Consider the following 17,717-nt stretch of genomic DNA (forward strand, 5'->3'; position numbering starts at 1 on the left):
GTGCTCTCTCTTTATTTCTGGATGTTTTGTTTATCTCTCCCAGGTTATCCCATCAGGTTGAAAGCCAAGATAGACACTCACACCATCACACACTCATGCAGAATGAACACACACACACCCCTCATACATACTCACAGGGCATACTCAAAGCACACACCATAAACACACACTCCTACCACGACCCTAGAGGCACAGTCCAGCCCTTCCCTGCACACACAGGCGCACATGCCACTCCTGTGCTGCCCTCACACACATCTCCTCTGCGCCCTGCTCTGACAGAACCCATACCTCCAAGGCCACAGGACCCAGGGGGATGGGGGGAGGCTCTCAGAGCTTAGGAAAAAGGTCTGCAAATGTGTCTCTTCCAAGCGTGGAAACTCTTCCCAGGAGTGAACCTTCCATTAGATTACTGATAAATGTGGTTAAGCAGGCTGGAGCCACTTCAACTAAAAGTGGGACCTGTGAAAGCCACCTCATAGTCTAAGTATTTTTCAAACTTTTTTGACCATAATCCATAGTAAGAAATATAAATATACACATATATACATAAAACAAAAGTTTTACAAAATAATATTTACCCCCATTAATGTGTAATGCATTCTAATAATATTTTCTATTCTCTCTGTTTTTTCTTTCCCTTTTTTTTTTTTTTTTTTGATGCTGGTTGTGACCAAATAAGTTGATTTCATAATCCACAAATGCGTGGCACCCCATTAGTCTAAGTAATTGTGGCACATCCATCATGAAATGACACAGTCATGAAAAACTCTGATGTGTGGTACCCCAAGGTGGAGAGGGCAGAATTGGTCAGAGTCCCCAGTCCATCCAGAGCATGGTCCCAGGGCCCAGGGCAGCCTCTTAGCAGGTCTATGCCTGAGACAGAAGGGGCATGCCCAGTTGGCAGAGGGGTGACACTGAGCACTAGGATCTCCCCAAACTCCCAACCCCTAGGCCCTAACTCAGTACTGACCGAGGAGCCCTTCAGCAGAGCTGGCTCCCCAAATCGACTTTTCTCCAGGAGGAGGGGTACTGACCTGTGCCTGACGGTGACTCCCCACTCAACACACGGGGTAAGCGTGTAAATCAGGTCTGCCTGACAGTGAGTCACACGTGTTCAGATACAAGCAAACTTATACCGAGCACTAATCTAGGTACCGGGAACACAAATGATAAGACCTGGTCCCTGGCCTGAAAAGCTTACATCTGGTAGAGGAGACCCACCTAGAAACAGACCTGTTTCTAGAAATGCAATGACGGCATAATGATGTGGAACTTTGGTTACACAGAGACGAGCCCCCAGCAAGCTCAGGAGTTCAGGGCACCCAGGAAGCCTTCTTAGAGGAGGTTACCCTAAACCGAGTCATCCAGGACTTCTACCATTTCCTCTGAGGCACAATGCTCTTTCTTATCTCAGGTCTCTAGCATCCAAATTCCCTTTATCTAGAATGTTCTCACATCCATCCCCCACCCCTGCGACCCTTCACTTGGCTAACTCTAGCTCATTCTTCAGAGCCCAACTTAAACGTCACTTCCTTCTGGAAGTCTTCCCTGATCATCATCCTTCCCAATAAGCAAAGTTGGGCTTCCATCACACGCTCTTCTAGCAGTTGGCATTTCTCCCCTGTAGCGCTCAGTTGTACTTGAAATGATTCATTTGATTTAATGTCTATTTTCCCCATTAGACTATAAGTTCTGTGACAGAGACAGAGAGCACATCTGTGTTGTTGTTCACAAGGCCACCACCAAGCCTTGTGCCAAGAACAGTACAGGCACGCACTTAATAAATACTGGATGAATGAGTGACTGAATGAATGGCCAGGGGCAACCAGGAGTGAGTGGGTGAGAGAGAACTGTGGAGCCCCCAGCTCCTTCCGGGGGCAGACTCTCCAACTGTGACAAGCAGAGCCCAGGCCAGCTCAGCCTCCAGGGCCTAGTGGAGCCTTCCTGGACAGCAGGGCAGGGGCGACCTCACCTGGACTGAGAAGGTCTGCCCCTCGGGTTCATGGCGCCCCACCAGTGTGTAGCTGCCCTTCCCGGAGAGGTAGTAGTAGAGGCCATCAAATGTCTCCACGTGGTGCTGTCCCCACGCCCGGCAGATGCTGTCCCGCTCAGGGCCAGCGTTGTACACTGAGCCAGGGAAAAGAGAACTTCTCTGTGTAGCTGCAGTGGGCACCAAGTCAGAGGCTAAAGGGTTCTGGCCCTGGCAGGGCCACCCCCACCCCTCCCGAGCCCAGGACCCCCAGGCCTCAGACGCACAGCCTTCCCTGCACCCATGGCCCCTCCCAGAGGTGGGATGGAGCCCAGACCCACCCATCTGGCAGCGCGGCCCAGTGGCATTGAAGCGTCTGCAGTCACAGAAGGCCGGGTGCACACACTCACCCCCGTTGAAGCAGGAGAACAAGTCTGCAAGGGAGACACAGAAGGCACCTCCCCATCGAGCCGACATTAGCAGAACCCAGTGACACAGCACCTCCCTCATGCGGGGTCACCAGGCCCCAGCCCTCTCAGAGCTCATGGAACTCAGATCCCCATCACAGGTAGCCCCAACATTCCACAGGAGCTAGCCTTAAGGGTGCCTCAGACCACTGCCTGGCCCTCTCCCTGGCAAGTAGGTGGGGTGGGGTCTTAGAGTACCTGCCTTCACCATACACCAAGTGGCCACCTGGGCCTTCAGCTCCCTAAGCCAGAAGTTCCTGGCCGCCAGACAAGGTAGGCAGAACTGAGCATATGGAGCAAGTGCGGTGAGCAAGGAGACTGTTCGAGATCTTCAAGTACTGCTCTCCTCACTGTTCCATAAGCTCAGGCGAAGAGGCCAAGGCATAAACCCGGAGAGGGGGGAGAGGCCTCGTATTTGGAGCACAGTAGAGAGAAAGGCCACAGAGGATGAGAAGGCAAAGCACAGCAGAGTGTGGTGAGGAAAGGAGCATGATGTGAGAGGAGGGGCCACGGACACAGGACAGGTGAGGGGAGAGGCCACGGACACAGGACGGGTGAGGGGAGAGGCCCCGGACACAGGACACAGGTGAGGGGAGAGGCCACGGACACAGGACACAGGTGAGGGGAGAGGCCACGGACACAGGACACAGGTGAGGGGAGAGGCCATGGACAGAGGACAGGTGAGGGGAGAGGCCACGGACACAGGACGGGTGAGGGGAGAGGCCACAGACACAGGACAGGGTGAGGAGAGAGGCCATGGACACAGGACAGGTGAGGGGAGAGGCCATGGACACAGGACAGAGTGAGCCGAGAGACCACGGACACAGGACAGGTGAGGGGAAAGGCCACAGACACAGGACAAGATGAAGGGCAATGCCACAGAACGTAAAAAGAGGCCACAGAAACAGGGTGAAGTGGAGGAGGAAAACAACCACTAAGCAAGGAAGCCCAATCTCACTGGAGTCAGAGACTGTGAGCAGGGAAAGCCACAGGGCTGTGGTCATAAGACAAGACACTGGAGAGGAAGCTCTCCTCAGCCAGCAAGGAGAAAGCAGAACGGAGTTAGAGGCCGAGCTGGGGAAGGTGGAAGGAGACCTCATGCAGAGAGAAGAGGTCACAAGAGGCCCTGAGGGAAGACCAGCCTGCCCTCACAGGCCTCTCTGTGGGCCAGGACCCTCCCCCGCACAGCCCACAGGCCACAAGGAGGGGGCCACTTACAAGATGGTGCACATTTGGCCCGATGGAGCCGCCTTTCCCAGGAAGACATGGCCAAGGGGTCCAGGGCATCAGCCCCCTTTTAAAGACAGAAGGAAGAGAACTCGATCAAAGGCTGGCCTCAGGGAGGGCACCTTCCTAGAGGTCTAGCCGTTCCTGTCCATCACCTAGAGGCAGTGAGGTCCCCTGCCCCTCGGTGCCCCAGCATCTCCACCTCCCCAGGCCCACTTCTGAGAGGTCCGGAAGAGGTATGGATTTTCAGGCCTGCCCTAGGCCCAGAGGAGTGGAGGCTGGTTTTTACCCTCAAAAGTGGCATCTCGGTTGCTTGAACACACCCCTCCCCTCCGTGCTCCAATATCCCCCAGTGCCCCTGCCTCCTTCCCTCCCTAGTAAACCTCTGTGTCCTCCACAGCCCAACACAAAACCCCCTTGTCTAGAGAACAAACATGGTTCCTCCTTACCACAGAAACCACGTGGGGCAGAGCTAAGAAACAAAGGCAGCCCCTCACCCCAGGGCAGGGGAACATCTCACCCTGCCCCCCACCCCAACCTTCCTTTTGGGCTCTTCCAACAACAGCAAAAACATTGCCTCAAAGGTCACTACCTGCAGTCCTCAGAACTCAGCTCCAAGTCAGGGCGCTCCCTGTCACCACAAATCAGAGGAGGACACAAGCAAGGCGTAGCTCAGAAATCCTATTTTCAGACCAGAAATCCCAACACTTGGTGTCTCGAGACATAACCATCTGAAATTAGGACTGTACTGAACATCACAAGTGTTCAGTCACCACACGGCTAAGTGACTTGGACATCTGACCTCTTGGAACTCCTACCTAATGTCACCTGGACTAGGACTCGGAGCACAGCAGTCTCTCCCTCTCGGCCTCAGCCTCCTCATTTGTACAACTTCCCAGAACTCTGTGCCCGGTCTTGGCCAGGCGCAGTGAACAGGACAAAGTCCCCGCCCTCACGGAGCTCCTGCTCTTGTTCCCAGGGCCACCAAGGCACAAACTACGCTGTGGGTGTCTGTCTCACGTGTCTTCCTCCCTCCTTGCCATCTCTGCATCCCCAGACTGAATCCCCAGCCTCCAGCGAAGGACTTGGAACATAGAAAGTATCCAGAACCCTTGGTCCCTGAAGCCCTAACCCAGTCTTTGCCCCACCTTCCATGCCGAGTCTCTCCACCTCATCCCCGGGCACTTGTCCCCTCCCTCTCACTGTCCTGCTGACCCCCTGCAAGGTCACTGGCCCCTCCTTGGCCCGATTTCAGCATTCCCATCCCACTATGGCCCCAGTTCCTGGGTCTTCCCCGGCTCTCCTTACCCTGCAGACCCAGAACGAGCCCCAGGAGTCAGGCTTCCACCCTGGGGGTAAGCCGTCTCAGGGGGCCTCAGAGACCACAGGAAACGGGAGACAGCAGCCGGGAAAACGGTCACCACCATCATCCCACAGGCCCTGAAGAGCCCGATTACACTGGGTCTTTGGGTCTCTCCACTCCTTGTCTCCACCTCAGAAGTGGCCTCTGAGGCTGGTATTGCGAGGTCAAGCCAGCCTGTGCCACAGGGTGGAGGCCATTTTCTGGAGAAAATATTAAATCCTGCCCAAATGCTTAGCTTCAGTATAGATCAGGAGTTCTTCATCCTTTTTATGCCATAAACCCCTCTGACAGTCTAGTGAAGCCTATGAGCCCCTTCTCAGAATAATATTTATAGATACAGAAAATAAAACGTAAGATGACAAAGGACATTGATTATATCGCAATACAGTTCCGAAAATATTTTGTAAAAATGTGTGACTTAGTAATATTAGTGTTTCTTTATTAACATATTAAATAACAAGACCTAGCAGCAGATCCTATCACTGCAAGAATTCTGAAGCAGTGAGCATAAATGAGGGCTGGGGACATCAACACCTGTAAGGTGATATGACAATATCTGTGATTTCTATTGGTGACAGTTCCCAACACTGATCATACTCTTGTGGTTTGTGGCCTATAATAATAATTGAAGAGAATACTACATTTCAGTTAGATTAAGATTCCTGTAAATAACAATGCATTTTTTTCCCCATCCAGGTCTGTGGACCCTGGGTCTACACCATCAATTGTCTGGAGAATGGCTGAGCTCTGTAGGAGTGAAGCAGCATTGAAATGAAGGTCAGTGGGCCGCTGGTCTGGGACCCCTCCCTTACCCTTGAGGGTATTCTAGGCAGAAGCCCTCAAAGGGTCCCCAGGTTCACTTTCTAGCTAATGGCCTCATTCCCCCCAACTCCATCACCTTAAAGAAGGGCCATTCCCAACCCTTATTTGTTCTAAGGAGTAATGTGAGAAACGCGCTGGGGTTGCCTGGTCCAGATGCTTCCCCAAGGAAAAGGGGAGGCCTACCCTGCAATCCAGCGAGGAAGGAAGCCTGCCAGGGGAATGAGGTGCTTGGGTAAGGATCATTTCCCCCACTAAAATGCAAGGCTTCCCGGAGCCCTGTGGGGGCATTCATGGTGTGGGGGGACAGGCCAGCTCCACCTGCTTCCTGCGGGTCCCTCCAGTCATCCACCTACCTCGATTTCCCCATGTATAAAAAGAACGACATTATCTTTCAACTCAAACTGTACCTGACTGTGATTCTAAAATTTACGGCCCAGAAAAGTAGGCCAGTGAGAAATTAAAAACCCAGAAAATCCACACATTACAGAATCGGAGTGCCCCCTCCTACTTTGGGGTCTTCATATCTATTTCCAAAGGACAGGTATTTGGGACACACTGTTTTCTATCATAAATGATGCTCCCCAACCTGCTGGCACAAGGAGCTACCTAGAGCTGACCCTTAGGGCCAGGGTGCATGAGTTGAGGTTCAAGATGCTCTGGGGGGCCTGGCTGCCAGTGGGCTGGATTTGTGAGATGTCTGTGGTTGTAGAAAGGAGACAAATGCACGCCAGGATTAGAAAGAGAACCTGAGTTACCTGATCCATGGACCAAAGAAGTTTGGCAAAGAGGGAAAGCAAACCACCACGTCTTCTGAGAGCACAGAGGACCCCAGGAGGGTGCGCAATGGGGAATGGGCAAAACTCAGAGGATAGTAGTTGGGGCTCTGCTTCTCAGCCAATTCTTCCTGGCAAACCCCACCAGGTGGCCCAGTTTTTGTCTCTCCTCTCAGGGCAGCATTGCTGGGGCTCTCCTCAGGGTATGGAGGGGGGCCTCTGACAGGTTTAGGGCCATCACAGGCCAGGCAGAGAAAACAGAACTCCACTCCCCTAAACCCTCACCTTCCTACTTTCACCCTGGGGAGGAGAGAGCTCAGCTGTCTCCTGACAGTAACTTCAGGAGTACTGTGCCCTCCTCCCCTAAAAAAAAAAACTGAGCTGGCTGCAGGGCCCCAGGAGATTAGGACAGTGGGAATGCAGGTGTCTTATGAATTTGCATACTTCAGACACGTACTAGGAACCTTGTTCATTCCCTTATGAATAACTGCAGAGACAGCCTTCCTGCAACCTCCAGAGCTCCCCGCCAGCCTCAGACCAAGACAGAAATAAGCCCCCGCCCAGTGAGGCCCCCTTCCCTGGGCCCCCCCTTACCTGGCCTCCCATCACTGTTGTAGCATCCCCTAGGACAAGGATCGCCTCCCGATGGCTGTGGCTAGATGAGAAAGAAGCCTGGCATGGGCGAGGGGCTAGGAATGGGCCATGCCTCCCCACCACCCCAGGCCCATTCACTCTCCGTGCTAACCCCTGGGGTCACACACACCAGGAATAAAGCTGGGAGCGGTGGGTGGGGCAGCCACAAGCTCCCACCTACTCACCTGGGATCCTGGGCTGGCTCAGGCTGCAGCTCTGCACTGCCCTGGGTTGTGGGTGCTGCGGCTGGGGAGGGGATTCTTCTTCACTCAAGCTATGGCTCCCTTTGTTGGGCCTTCCACACCCACCCCCCACCTGCTAGGAAGCCTCTCCCACACCCCCTGGCATCGCCCCCATTCTGTCTCCCACAGCCTTCTCAAATCCTTTCCCCCCTCCCTGGCGACTCTTCTCCAACAAGGGTCTCCCTCATTCCTCCCACTCTCCGAGGCCCAGTGCTCTCTAGTTCCCCACATTGGGTCTCTTCCACCCTGCCTAGCTTGAGACCCATTGCCCTAGCCGTCACCAGCCTCTCTTCCCTTCTGCATTCCCTCTCTCCTACCCTCTCCCTCGCTGTCCCTCCTTCCCTCCCTCAAACCTTCTCTCTTTCCTTCCTCTCTCCAACCTGCCCAGGCCCTTTCCCCTAAACGTTCCGCCATCCCCTAGCCTCTCCTAGTCCACACCCCTCTCACCTTTGAGCGACTGCACCCGCAGAGACTGCCCTGCCGGCTCACCCCGGGCCAGCCAGACGCAAGCGAGCAGCAGGCAGAGCACGGGCGCGGGGGTGCGTGGGGCTGGGGCCCCCATGGGGGCGAGGGGACTGGGAAGCCTGAGTGCGGGCCGGGATCCGCAGTGCCTCTCCAGGCGAAGTCAGGGTCACACCTCCACTCGGTGGCCTCGTTCCTCTCGCTCTCTGGCCCCAGGGTTCCCTCGACTCCTCCTCCCAGGCGCTTGGTTCCTCCCCTAGCTAGAGAGACAGGACTGCCCAGCTTATTACCATAATTTAGGCGCCAGAAGTTGGCCCAACCTGTGCCCTTCTTGGGCTGTGGCTCCTCCTCCCCAGAGGAGGCTGGATTCAGATCACTCAGCCCTAAGTCCTCCGGGGGAGCAAGGAGGCAGCGAGTGCAGCCTCCAACATCCCTGACTCCTCAGAGATCCCTGGCTCAGGAACCTGAGTCCTGGAAGCCTGTTACACGGGAGACCAAGATGCTGGTATGAGTGGTCCTCCGCTCTCCTTTTGCAGAGGTCCTGGGATGTGGCACTCAGTGGTCAGTAGCAGAACCAGGGCTCAGGCCTGCAGAGTCCTAGCCTGCACTTCCACCACTCCCCACTACCGCCTCCCGGGTCCCCAAAAGCCCACCCTACCCCCAGTTGTGAGCACATCTAGGGATGGATCATGACCTAGTCCTCGGTATGTCCAGTACTAGCTCAGGCCCCACTCAGGAAATGTTGACTGAATGACAGAAGTGCCTCATACTCCACATTATTGCTCCCATCAAAGGCAGACTTCGACAAAAACAACTCTAATTTTGTGAACAAGGTACACTCCTTGTCCAGGAGGAACTTTAAAATGGTGGAAATGTGGGCCTGAGAGCCTCGGAAACCTTTGCATCATTTGCTTGGCAACTAAGTGGTGGAACACCAACTACGAGCCAGGCCTTGCAGATGATGATGGTGGTGGTGGTGGTGGTGGTGGTGGTGATGGCCCCAGTAGACCCCGGGGGAGGGGTATAGATTTGGGATGCATTCATTGATTCATCCATTCAACAAATGTGTTGAGCATCTATTCCTCACCACACATTATTCTGGGAATAGAGTGGTAAATAACGCACACATAGCTATTCCCACACAGGGTATTTGAAGCCACAGGCATAGATGGAAAGGTGAAGAGGAGAGAGCCAAGGATGGAGTCTTCAAGAACACTGGTGAAGGAATGGGTGAAGGCAGGGTGGTCTCAGAGGAAGCTAGAAAAGGAACATTCATAGGAGAGGAGAACCAGGACTCAGTGCTGTCCTCAAAACCAAGAGGGGAGCATTCTAAGAAGAGAGTCTGTGGGGGAAGCACTAGAGTGCCAGTGGCCAACATTCCCCTTGTAAGGGCATTGCCACTCAGCCTGGATTCTAAATATGAAATAAGTAGCCATATGACATATTATGAAATGTAGATATCAACAAAGTAAGTTGGAGGGCAGTATATTTTATGTGTCTTTCCTGGACCTTTGAAAATCCCACAAGTCTTTCCCTTTTATTTCTGACTTAACTAGTCAATACCAAGGCAAGAACATGGATAATATTTTAAGGTTCTTCTCCAGGAGGGATTTACATCTTAAACTAGACAATAATTTAGCCCAAATAAAAATAGTCTACTGCACAACTTCAGCTTTCGGGGGTGGGATGCAAAGGAGGGGGTCTTTAGGTGCCCCTGAAGTGACACTGACTTGGGCTACTGTTCATCTCCTATCCCATGCCCCCTGACATGGTGCAAACAGGTCAAGCCCCCAGCCTGGGTTAAATCCAGGCACAAGCTCCATATTTAAAGGTCCCCACTCTCCCCATTCACACCTGTTTTATCACCCCTCTCCTGGGCACCCTCTTTCCTGTCAGTCTGTCCCAGACTTGCTTCATTGTCTGCACCCCAGCACTAGACTGAGGAGCTGAGCAAACTTTGGTTGAATTGAATCAAATGAACCAGATGGGATCTGGGCCCTGGGTAAAGGTCAGCAGTAAATCAGGATGTCACTGCCAGGCCCTCCCATGCTTTGGGGGGGGAGGGGTGTTTGGAGGGAGGTGGGAGGGGAGGTTTGTTGAGGAAGGGCACTCCTACCCGCTGGTTCAAGCCTCTGTGGGCCACAGGAAGACCCAGCTCCAAGGAATTCACAGGTCAAACGTTTCTTCCTAGTGGGAAAAGCCCATGGAAAAGGCCATTTTGGAATGTACGCTGAAGGTGAGATGCATGGCCGGGGGTGACAGACAGCCTCAGGAGGGCGAATGGGCTTCTATTTGTGTATCCAGAGAAAACTGACTAGATTAGCCCACCCCTTACCTACCCACCGATGTGTGAGTCTCAGGACCTCTGTATTCCAGCCCCCACAAAAAAGTCCCAAACGTCCTCCCCAAGCCTCCCGAGATCCTCTCCCTCAGCCGCGTGTGTTTGGGGGCCATACCAAGAGGTGAGCCAGCCTCGAGTCCAACCACCACCACCGCCACCACGTACACACACTCCAGCCCGTTTGCTCCCGGGGCATCAGCGCGAGGCAAGAAGGTTCTGGACAGGCGTCTCCGGCCTCCCGGGGGCCCCGCCCAGGCCCCGCCTCCCGCTCCCGGGCACCGCCCCCGCCCGCCCAGGCACCACCCCCCGCTCCCGGGCACCGCCCCCGCCCGCCCAGGCACCACCCCCCGCTCCCGGGCACCGCCCCCGCCCGCCCAGGCACCACCCCCCGCTCCCGGGCACCGCCCCCGCCGCTCCCAGGCCCGGCTGGTCGCGGTCGCGGCGCCTGCCGACTCCGGGCAGCCGGGCCCCGAAGGAACGAGCCGCGCAGCGACGCGGCGCGATCTGGCCCAGCCATGGACCGGAAGGTGGCCCGAGAATTCCGGCACAAGGTCAGAGCTGCGCCCCAAGTGCCCGGGACGCCTCCCTTTTCCATCCGGGCCTAAGGGCTCTGGGTGCTCTGGGACACCGTCCCTCCTCCCCCTCCGCCCCTCCCGCCGCCCGCAGGGTCGTTAGGTTTCCAGCAGGGATCCCCAGTAAAATGAGGGAGGAGCGCTGGGACTCCAGGTGTAGGAACCGCTAAACCGAGCTCCTGAAAGCGTTCTTTCTCCTTCTGCGCTCCAGGGGCTGGGACTTCTCTGGGGTTGGAATTCCTTCCAGCCCTGGCCTAAGACAGGACGTTTCTCTGAGATGCCCCATAGTGGGCAACTCCCACAGCTCCTAGTGCCACCAGCTCAAATGGGGCATGTGGAGAGGGTCCCGGGCAGTGTCTGAGAGGTGAGGACTCCTAGCAAGGGGGACTGGATGGCTGTCCCTTGACCTCAAAACACCAGTTAGAAGCACTTCAGGGAGCCCCTCGCTGCTCAAGGGCATTTCTTAGGGCCAAGAAGCAGCTGAGGAACTGGTGCTGGCCGGGGGCGGTGGGAGGGAGGGAGGAGGTACAGAGAGTCAGCCAGACCCTTCAGGCAGAACCACATTTCCCCTAGTGTGGCCCACTGAGGGGCCTCATTGGTGGTCCAGGATCCTCAGAGACCACCACCGAAAGCTGCTGGATTTCACCCAGGGCATTTCCTGAACTGTTTCCAGAGCGTGCAAGAGCCACTGAGGCCCTGAGGCCAGAGAGGAGACCCAGCGGACATCCCCACCAGGCCTTAGGATGCCTCAGAGCCCAAGGGTGAAGCCAGGGGTGTCTGGAGCTACCCACAGGCCCTGCCTGAGGGACAGGCGACTGTGTGCCCTGAGGCCGTCCCGGAGCCTGGAGGGGCAGTGTCTTTAGACCAAGCCAAAACTCTTCCCAGGCCTGAGGGGCAGAGCTCAGGCAGGCAAGGTCAGGGTGCTTACCCCCTGTCTCCCCACAGAGAGGCCCAGGGGAGCCCCAGGAGCTAGCCAGTGTTGGGGCCACAGGGTCTAAGGGCCAGGGGTCAATCATTCACTTAATAAACATGTTTTGAGCACCCATTCTGTGCCAGACCCAGCCTCTGCCCTCCAATTGCAGGTTGTGGGGGTGGGAAGCAGACCCTCCACTAATAATTACCCATGGCTGGGTGCTGAGTGTTGGGATCAAGGTCTGGTGGGGGCACAAAGGGGGCAGCTCATACTGGTAGAAGTCTCCTAAAAATGAGGCCTTGGGCATCCCAGGGGTGAGAGAGAGCTGGAAGTTCAGCAGCAGTTTGAGGGCTGGCGAATAGCAAGGACAGTGTGGGACAGTGCTCACCAGCGCATCCTGTTGCAAAGGGCGGTGAGGGGAGAAATTTCAGCCACTGAGGACATTTGGTAAGTGTAGATTTCAGGCAACTCACTTTGAAGGAGCACAGCCTCCCGTCCCCCACCCCAAGACTCAGGCTTGAATTTCAGCTTCCGGCCCCTGGGCTGAAAGTAATGTCACGTCCTCTTTTGCCTTCTCTTCATGGGGTACTGCAACTACACTTTGCCTCTTTTGAGAGAATTTCCTCTGGGGTCCCCAGTGTCTGACTGGGTCCCTACATTAGCCCCTGTTCCTCTCTGCCAGGCCCTGCAGGCTCCAAAGCGCCTCAGGCCTGTGTGTTTCCACTGCCCTGCTCTTCCTCATCACAAGAGTCATTACCTATTAATGCCCCTGTGTGTGCAGGCGGGGCAGGCGCCATGCTGGGCAAGGCCTGGGCTGGACTTTGTGCCCTGCTGCTTCGGAGACAGCAGCAGCCTTCCCTCCCAGGTTGGAGATCAGGTAGGAACTGGGGAGAGAGGATGAAGCAGCAGAGGATAGAGATAGGGACACTCAGACATACTGGGTGAAATTTATAGCTTGCTGATGATTGCTTTCTAAATGTCCCTTCCTTAGTGTTTCAGAGCAAATTTACCCCTTGGGGATGGCTTATAATCTAAACCTTTAGTTGTTGGAGGTAGCATTAAAGGTAGTGTATTGTCGTGGAAAGTGCTGTGTGACCTTGAGCAAGTTATTGACCTCTCTGTGCCTCAGTTCTCTAATTTGTTACATGAGGATAACAATAATATTTACCTAGTAAAGTTATTGTGAGTGTTGGTTGAGATCTACATGTGTGTATGGAGCTTAAATAGACCCTGGCACTTAGTGAGTCCTCATCGGATGTCCACTGTTGTGTCTGTTATCTGAAGTTAGGCAGAACTGGGGTCAAACCTCAGCCCTGTCACTCACTGCCAGTGAGACCTTGGGCAAGCCACTTAATCTCTCTGAGCTCTAGTTTCCTAGCTGGGAGATGAGGTTTGTAGTGCTTAGCTTACAGGACACTTAGGATTAAATAGGAATTCAGGTACTGGCGGCTCTGGGCCTAGAGTAACCATTTGGTCAGTGGCCGCACTGTTCCCAGCCAGTGCCTGCAGAGCATCCTGTTGGATGAGCCAACAGGCTCCAGGCCTATTCCTCTGGGCTTGTATGGTTTCCCCAAGGACATCAGCAGCACTTGCATGCCCTTCTGGGTCACAGCCTTGGGTCAGGGTGCCAAGGCGAGGGGAGGGGGCATCTTCCCCAGAGAACTAGCTTTTCTAAAGCTCACTGCACCTGCATGATGCAGGAACTTGGTTACTTATTTGCTCAGAGTCTTTATTGCCTGTTCAGCAATCATGCATTTATGGGTATCTGTAGTGTGTCTTGCCCAAGGACAGGCACCTGGGGGGCGGATAAATAAGAGGGTCAGAAAGAGCCCCTGCCTTCTAGGGATTTGCTGACCATTCATTCATGCATGTATGCATGCAATAAATATTGACTGAGCTCCTAATATATGCCAGACAGTACTCTAACCACTGAGTAACAAAACAAAGTCCCTTCCCTTTAGAGAGAGCACATTCTAGTGGGGAAGACAGATGGTTAACAAGTGAACCAATGAAAGTATCATATAATGCAGCCCCAGCCAGAGGTGGGGGCTTGGACTAGGGTGAAGAGTGGTCCAACCCAGGACGCATGTTAAAGGGAGACCTGGCGGGCTTTGCCAGTGGGTTGGCTGTGGATGTAGGGAGAGAGGCATCAAGGGTGAGTCTTCATTTTGGGAGGAGGAGCAGCTTGGTGGGGACAGAGCAGGAGGTGGTGGAAACCAAGAGTCCCATTTTGGTTGTTTTAAATTTGAGATGCCCTTTGGGCCTTTAAGTAGAGAGGTGACTGAGAAGGCCGGAAGCTGCAGACTGGGGGAGGTCTGTGCTGGGCATCAGCCTCAGTGAGTCCTTGGGGAATAAATGGTAGTTCATACCTCGAGACTGATGAGGTCACTTGGGAGACAGTGCAGGTGGAGAGAAGACCCAGGACAGAGCCCGGGCACCCTGACCTTTGGAGGGGAAGGAACAGCAGGTGAGCAGGAAAAGGAGGGCATGATGGGCTGTGCCAAGCGCTAGGTCAAATGCTCCCAACTAGTTGGCAAGACACGACTCCTCTTGAAAAGATGAAGAATAATAAACAAGAGCCAGATAAACCCAGTCCTGTCCGGGACGCAAGCTGTGCAGGCCTGGGAGGAAACGTGGCGGGATCTGTTCCTCCCACAGCTTGTGTGGAGGACCCACTCGCTGCCAGCTGCTGGGACTATAGCATTTGTTTTCATTTACCCTTACTTAGTTTTATTTAACAAACACTTAGAACTTACTATTTTCCAGGCAGTGTTCTAAGCATTGAACAGTTATTAACTCATGAATAATAAAAAACAATTATTAATCTCTCATGGAAGGATGAAATCCCATGAAATAGGTATTTTTGTCCCTATTTTACAGATGAGGAAACTGAGGCACTGACAGGTGCAGATCCAGATGGGGAAGGGGCTTGTTGGCCTCGCCCTCCACACATACCCCGGCCTGTGTCTGGGCCACACACAGATTAGTGAGGAGACAGGGGAGTAAAGAAAGAGGACACACGGCTCGGCGAGTCCCGGGCAGGAGTGGGACAAAATGGTGTCCCGTGCACAAAGAATGACGGGACAGGCTTTGTTGGGGAGCCCAAGGAAAGGCTTGACCAAGGACAGCTGATGTCTGAGGCATCTTAAAGGTGGAGGAAGAGCCCACAGGGAGAAACTGCTGCCGGCACCACCACTAACAGCTAACATTTCCCACCAGCCAGGGTCCCAGCAGGAGGCAGGTGGCTCATCCAGATGGGAAACAAAGAGAGTTTTATGAAGGGCAGGGACACGGGGCTGACAAGGCGTGGTGACAGCCTGGGAGCAAGCAGCAGGAAGCCAGGTGCTCCTGAAGGGGCAAGGGAAGAGAGGGTCCGCAGGACAGCCGAGAGCAACAGCTCAAAGGGAGGCCCAGACCTGCCACACGGGGCTCCAGCAGGAGGGAGCAAGGAATCAGAACCCCATCCCCTTTCTCCTCAGGCCCTATCACCACGCCTGGGTGAACACAGCAGGGAGCAGAGGCCAGGGAGCCCGGGCCAAGCTTCCTGGGATACAGGGCAGGCTGCAGAAGGCTGGGGAGGGCGTCTGAAGGCACAAAGGAAGAGACCCAGCACAAGTTTTGGAGCCCTGATCACTGTCCTAAGTACTTTACATGTATTTACTCATTTAATCCCCACAACAGCCGAGGAGAGTGGAACAACATGCATTATTTAATTATTCTTGCTCTCTTTCTCCCTCTTTGGCTGGGTGCACACATGGAGTTGAATTTGCGTGAGCTGAATGTTGTGTGCTTCCCCTGTGAAGCTGTCCCGAAGGGCCATTCCATATGGAAGAATGCTGGGAGACGAGGCTGGAGAGGGCCCGAGGCCAAACCCAGAATTTGCCTCCAGTGCCCCAGACAAGGGGCCTGAACCATACCCCACCCCCATATAGGCCGATAGCACAGAGCCAGCTGAGCATCAGCCAGAGAACACCGATGCTGGGTGGAGGGGACCAGACACAAAGTGGGCCGGGATGGGGGGAGTGATGTGATAAAGAGACTCCCCCCAACAGTTATTTGTAGATGGTGGGCTTCTTTAGGTGTCTGAGCCCATATTAAGAGGGATCCAAGACAAGGAAAAGCTTTCTAAATCTAGTTGGAGAAAGAAGTTGGTGTCTTGCACACAGGAGGTGCTCAATAAATGTGTATTAGACAAATGCATACAGAAAGTTCTGTCTGGTAAGTGGATACCATGTGGTAGTTTGAAAAAAAGCAGGGGTTTTGGAGCCAGCAGGTGTAGGTTGGAGTCTCAGCTCTGCCACTTCTCTGAGCCTCTATTTCCTCATCCGTCAAATGGGGATGATAATGCCCATCCACCTCAGAGGGTCGTTGGGAGGTGAAAGATAATATGTGTAAAGTTCCTCTGACGGTAGACGGTCAGTAAGCAGAGTCTGGCGCGAATACAGGAGCCAGGCAAGAAGGGCCTCAGCCCGGGAGGCGGATGAGGAGACTCTGGGCTGGGCATGGTCGGAAAGGACTCTAGAAGAGGGGGCTTGGGCTCCCCTTAAATGACGGCAGGGATCAGGAGGTAGAAGGAAGGGCAGTCTATCGTGCATGCATCTGGGACCCACTCTTCTCTGATGAGCTGGAAGTGAGCTAAGAGGAGGCAGATCCAGGAGGCTGCAGCAGGTGTGTGCTGAGGAGCCGTGGGGAGGTGGTGACCCAGGACCGGGCCAAGAGGGTGGAAGGAAGGCTCTAGACTAGAGCAACTGGAGTTCACGCATCATTCAGCAGACACCGCTGAGCACTGTGTGCCCGTGTGCCCGGCGCGGTGCTGTCGGAGACCCGCTGTACGCACGTGCTTTACAGGTACCTGAGCGCAAGGCACTGGGAGAATGGTACAGAGTGCCCTAGACCGGGGGCTCCCAAAGCTGATCCTTGGCCTGGTGCCAGGCAGACCTTCCTGAGGAGTTTGCTTGAACTCAGATTCCAGGAGGAGGGAGTGTAAGTTTTTTAACTATTTAAAAAGTGAAATTTGAATTACCCTGGTGATGTTACTGCACATTCAGGCTTCCAGAGACACTTCGGTCTTTCTCAGTTGTCTTTCTTGGCGCCTTTTGAAACCCAGAGAGTAAGATGTGAGTGTGTTTCCACTCGGGTGTGGTCAAAGAACAAAGCAGTGCTGTCATCGCTGAGTCTCTTTGGAGACATTTCCAGGGGGGAATGTTCAGGGTCGAGATGTGACCTCCATTTTGGTTTATCACTTAGATTCGTTTTTAAAGGGCATTCCACATAAACCAGGTGTTTTCCCGGCTGTTATGGTATATGGATAATTTTTTAAATGGGCCAGTTGGAGTTATGAGGAAGATGGGACATTTGGAGTGAGGATGGGGAGGTTCCCATGTGTGAGGGGGAAGGTCTGCTCAGCTGTAGCCTGAGTCCGCTTAGGAAATGGTGGAGATGACCCTGGAGAAGCGGGTAAGGGCAGAACTGGAGACCAGGATTTGAGGAACCTAACTGGTGAGAGTGGGTGGACTTCACGCTAAAGAGCTGAACTGTGCTGCTGCCTCAGAAGGAGACCGGGAGGATGTGATTTCTGGGTAGGGATGTCTGGATTCAGTGGTCAGCATTGGAGGGCTGCCTACAACGACCGGGAGCCGGGGACCCCAGAAATGGGCTCTTTGCCACAAAGACCATTTCCAGGTGGTCTGTGCTTGGCCCAGGAAGGTGGAAAAATGGAATCCTAGGCTCTACCATTTGAAATTGGCTTGGTTTTCTACTCCCACACCCAGCCCATGGTAAACACTGTCTACTGAGGACACTCCATCACTTTTTACACCGAATGATGCAGCGAGAGGGGTGGGAGAGAGCTTCAGTCCTAAGGCCTTGGCCAATGAGAGATTCCCTCTCCCATCCTTTTCCTCGTGTCACCAGCCACGGCTGGAATTAGGCTA

At 54.2% G+C, this 17,717-nt stretch overlaps 2 protein-coding genes across 3 annotated transcripts in view; one reads left to right on the forward strand and one right to left on the reverse strand.

Moving 5' to 3' along the window:
• OTOG (otogelin) overlaps positions 1–8,109 on the reverse strand; it is a 94,083-nt gene extending 85,974 nt beyond the window's left edge. Inside the window, exons 1-6 of the mRNA XM_014786825.2 lie at positions 7,944–8,109; positions 7,440–7,500; positions 7,216–7,276; positions 3,655–3,730; positions 2,311–2,403; positions 1,973–2,127 (exon numbers count right to left, since the gene is read on the reverse strand). Coding sequence (XP_014642311.2) covers positions 1,973–2,127; positions 2,311–2,403; positions 3,655–3,730; positions 7,216–7,276; positions 7,440–7,500; positions 7,944–8,058 — 561 coding nt within the window. The 5' untranslated portion in view covers positions 8,059–8,109. The remainder of the gene's footprint in view (positions 1–1,972; positions 2,128–2,310; positions 2,404–3,654; positions 3,731–7,215; positions 7,277–7,439; positions 7,501–7,943) is intronic.
• A 2,609-nt stretch (positions 8,110–10,718) lies between these two features.
• Positions 10,719–17,717, forward strand: part of USH1C (USH1 protein network component harmonin) — a 47,361-nt gene continuing 40,362 nt past the window's right edge. For both annotated transcript variants that reach the window (XM_014783350.2, XM_004418480.3), the window contains exon 1: positions 10,719–10,850. In XM_014783350.2, the coding sequence (XP_014638836.2) occupies positions 10,815–10,850 (36 nt within the window). In that variant the 5' untranslated portion in view covers positions 10,719–10,814. The remainder of the gene's footprint in view (positions 10,851–17,717) is intronic.

Source organism: Ceratotherium simum, chromosome 7 (genome assembly GCF_057802395.1).
Source record: "Ceratotherium simum simum isolate JZ-2026a chromosome 7, ASM5780239v1, whole genome shotgun sequence".
In the NCBI taxonomy this organism is placed as follows: domain Eukaryota; kingdom Metazoa; phylum Chordata; class Mammalia; order Perissodactyla; family Rhinocerotidae; genus Ceratotherium; species Ceratotherium simum.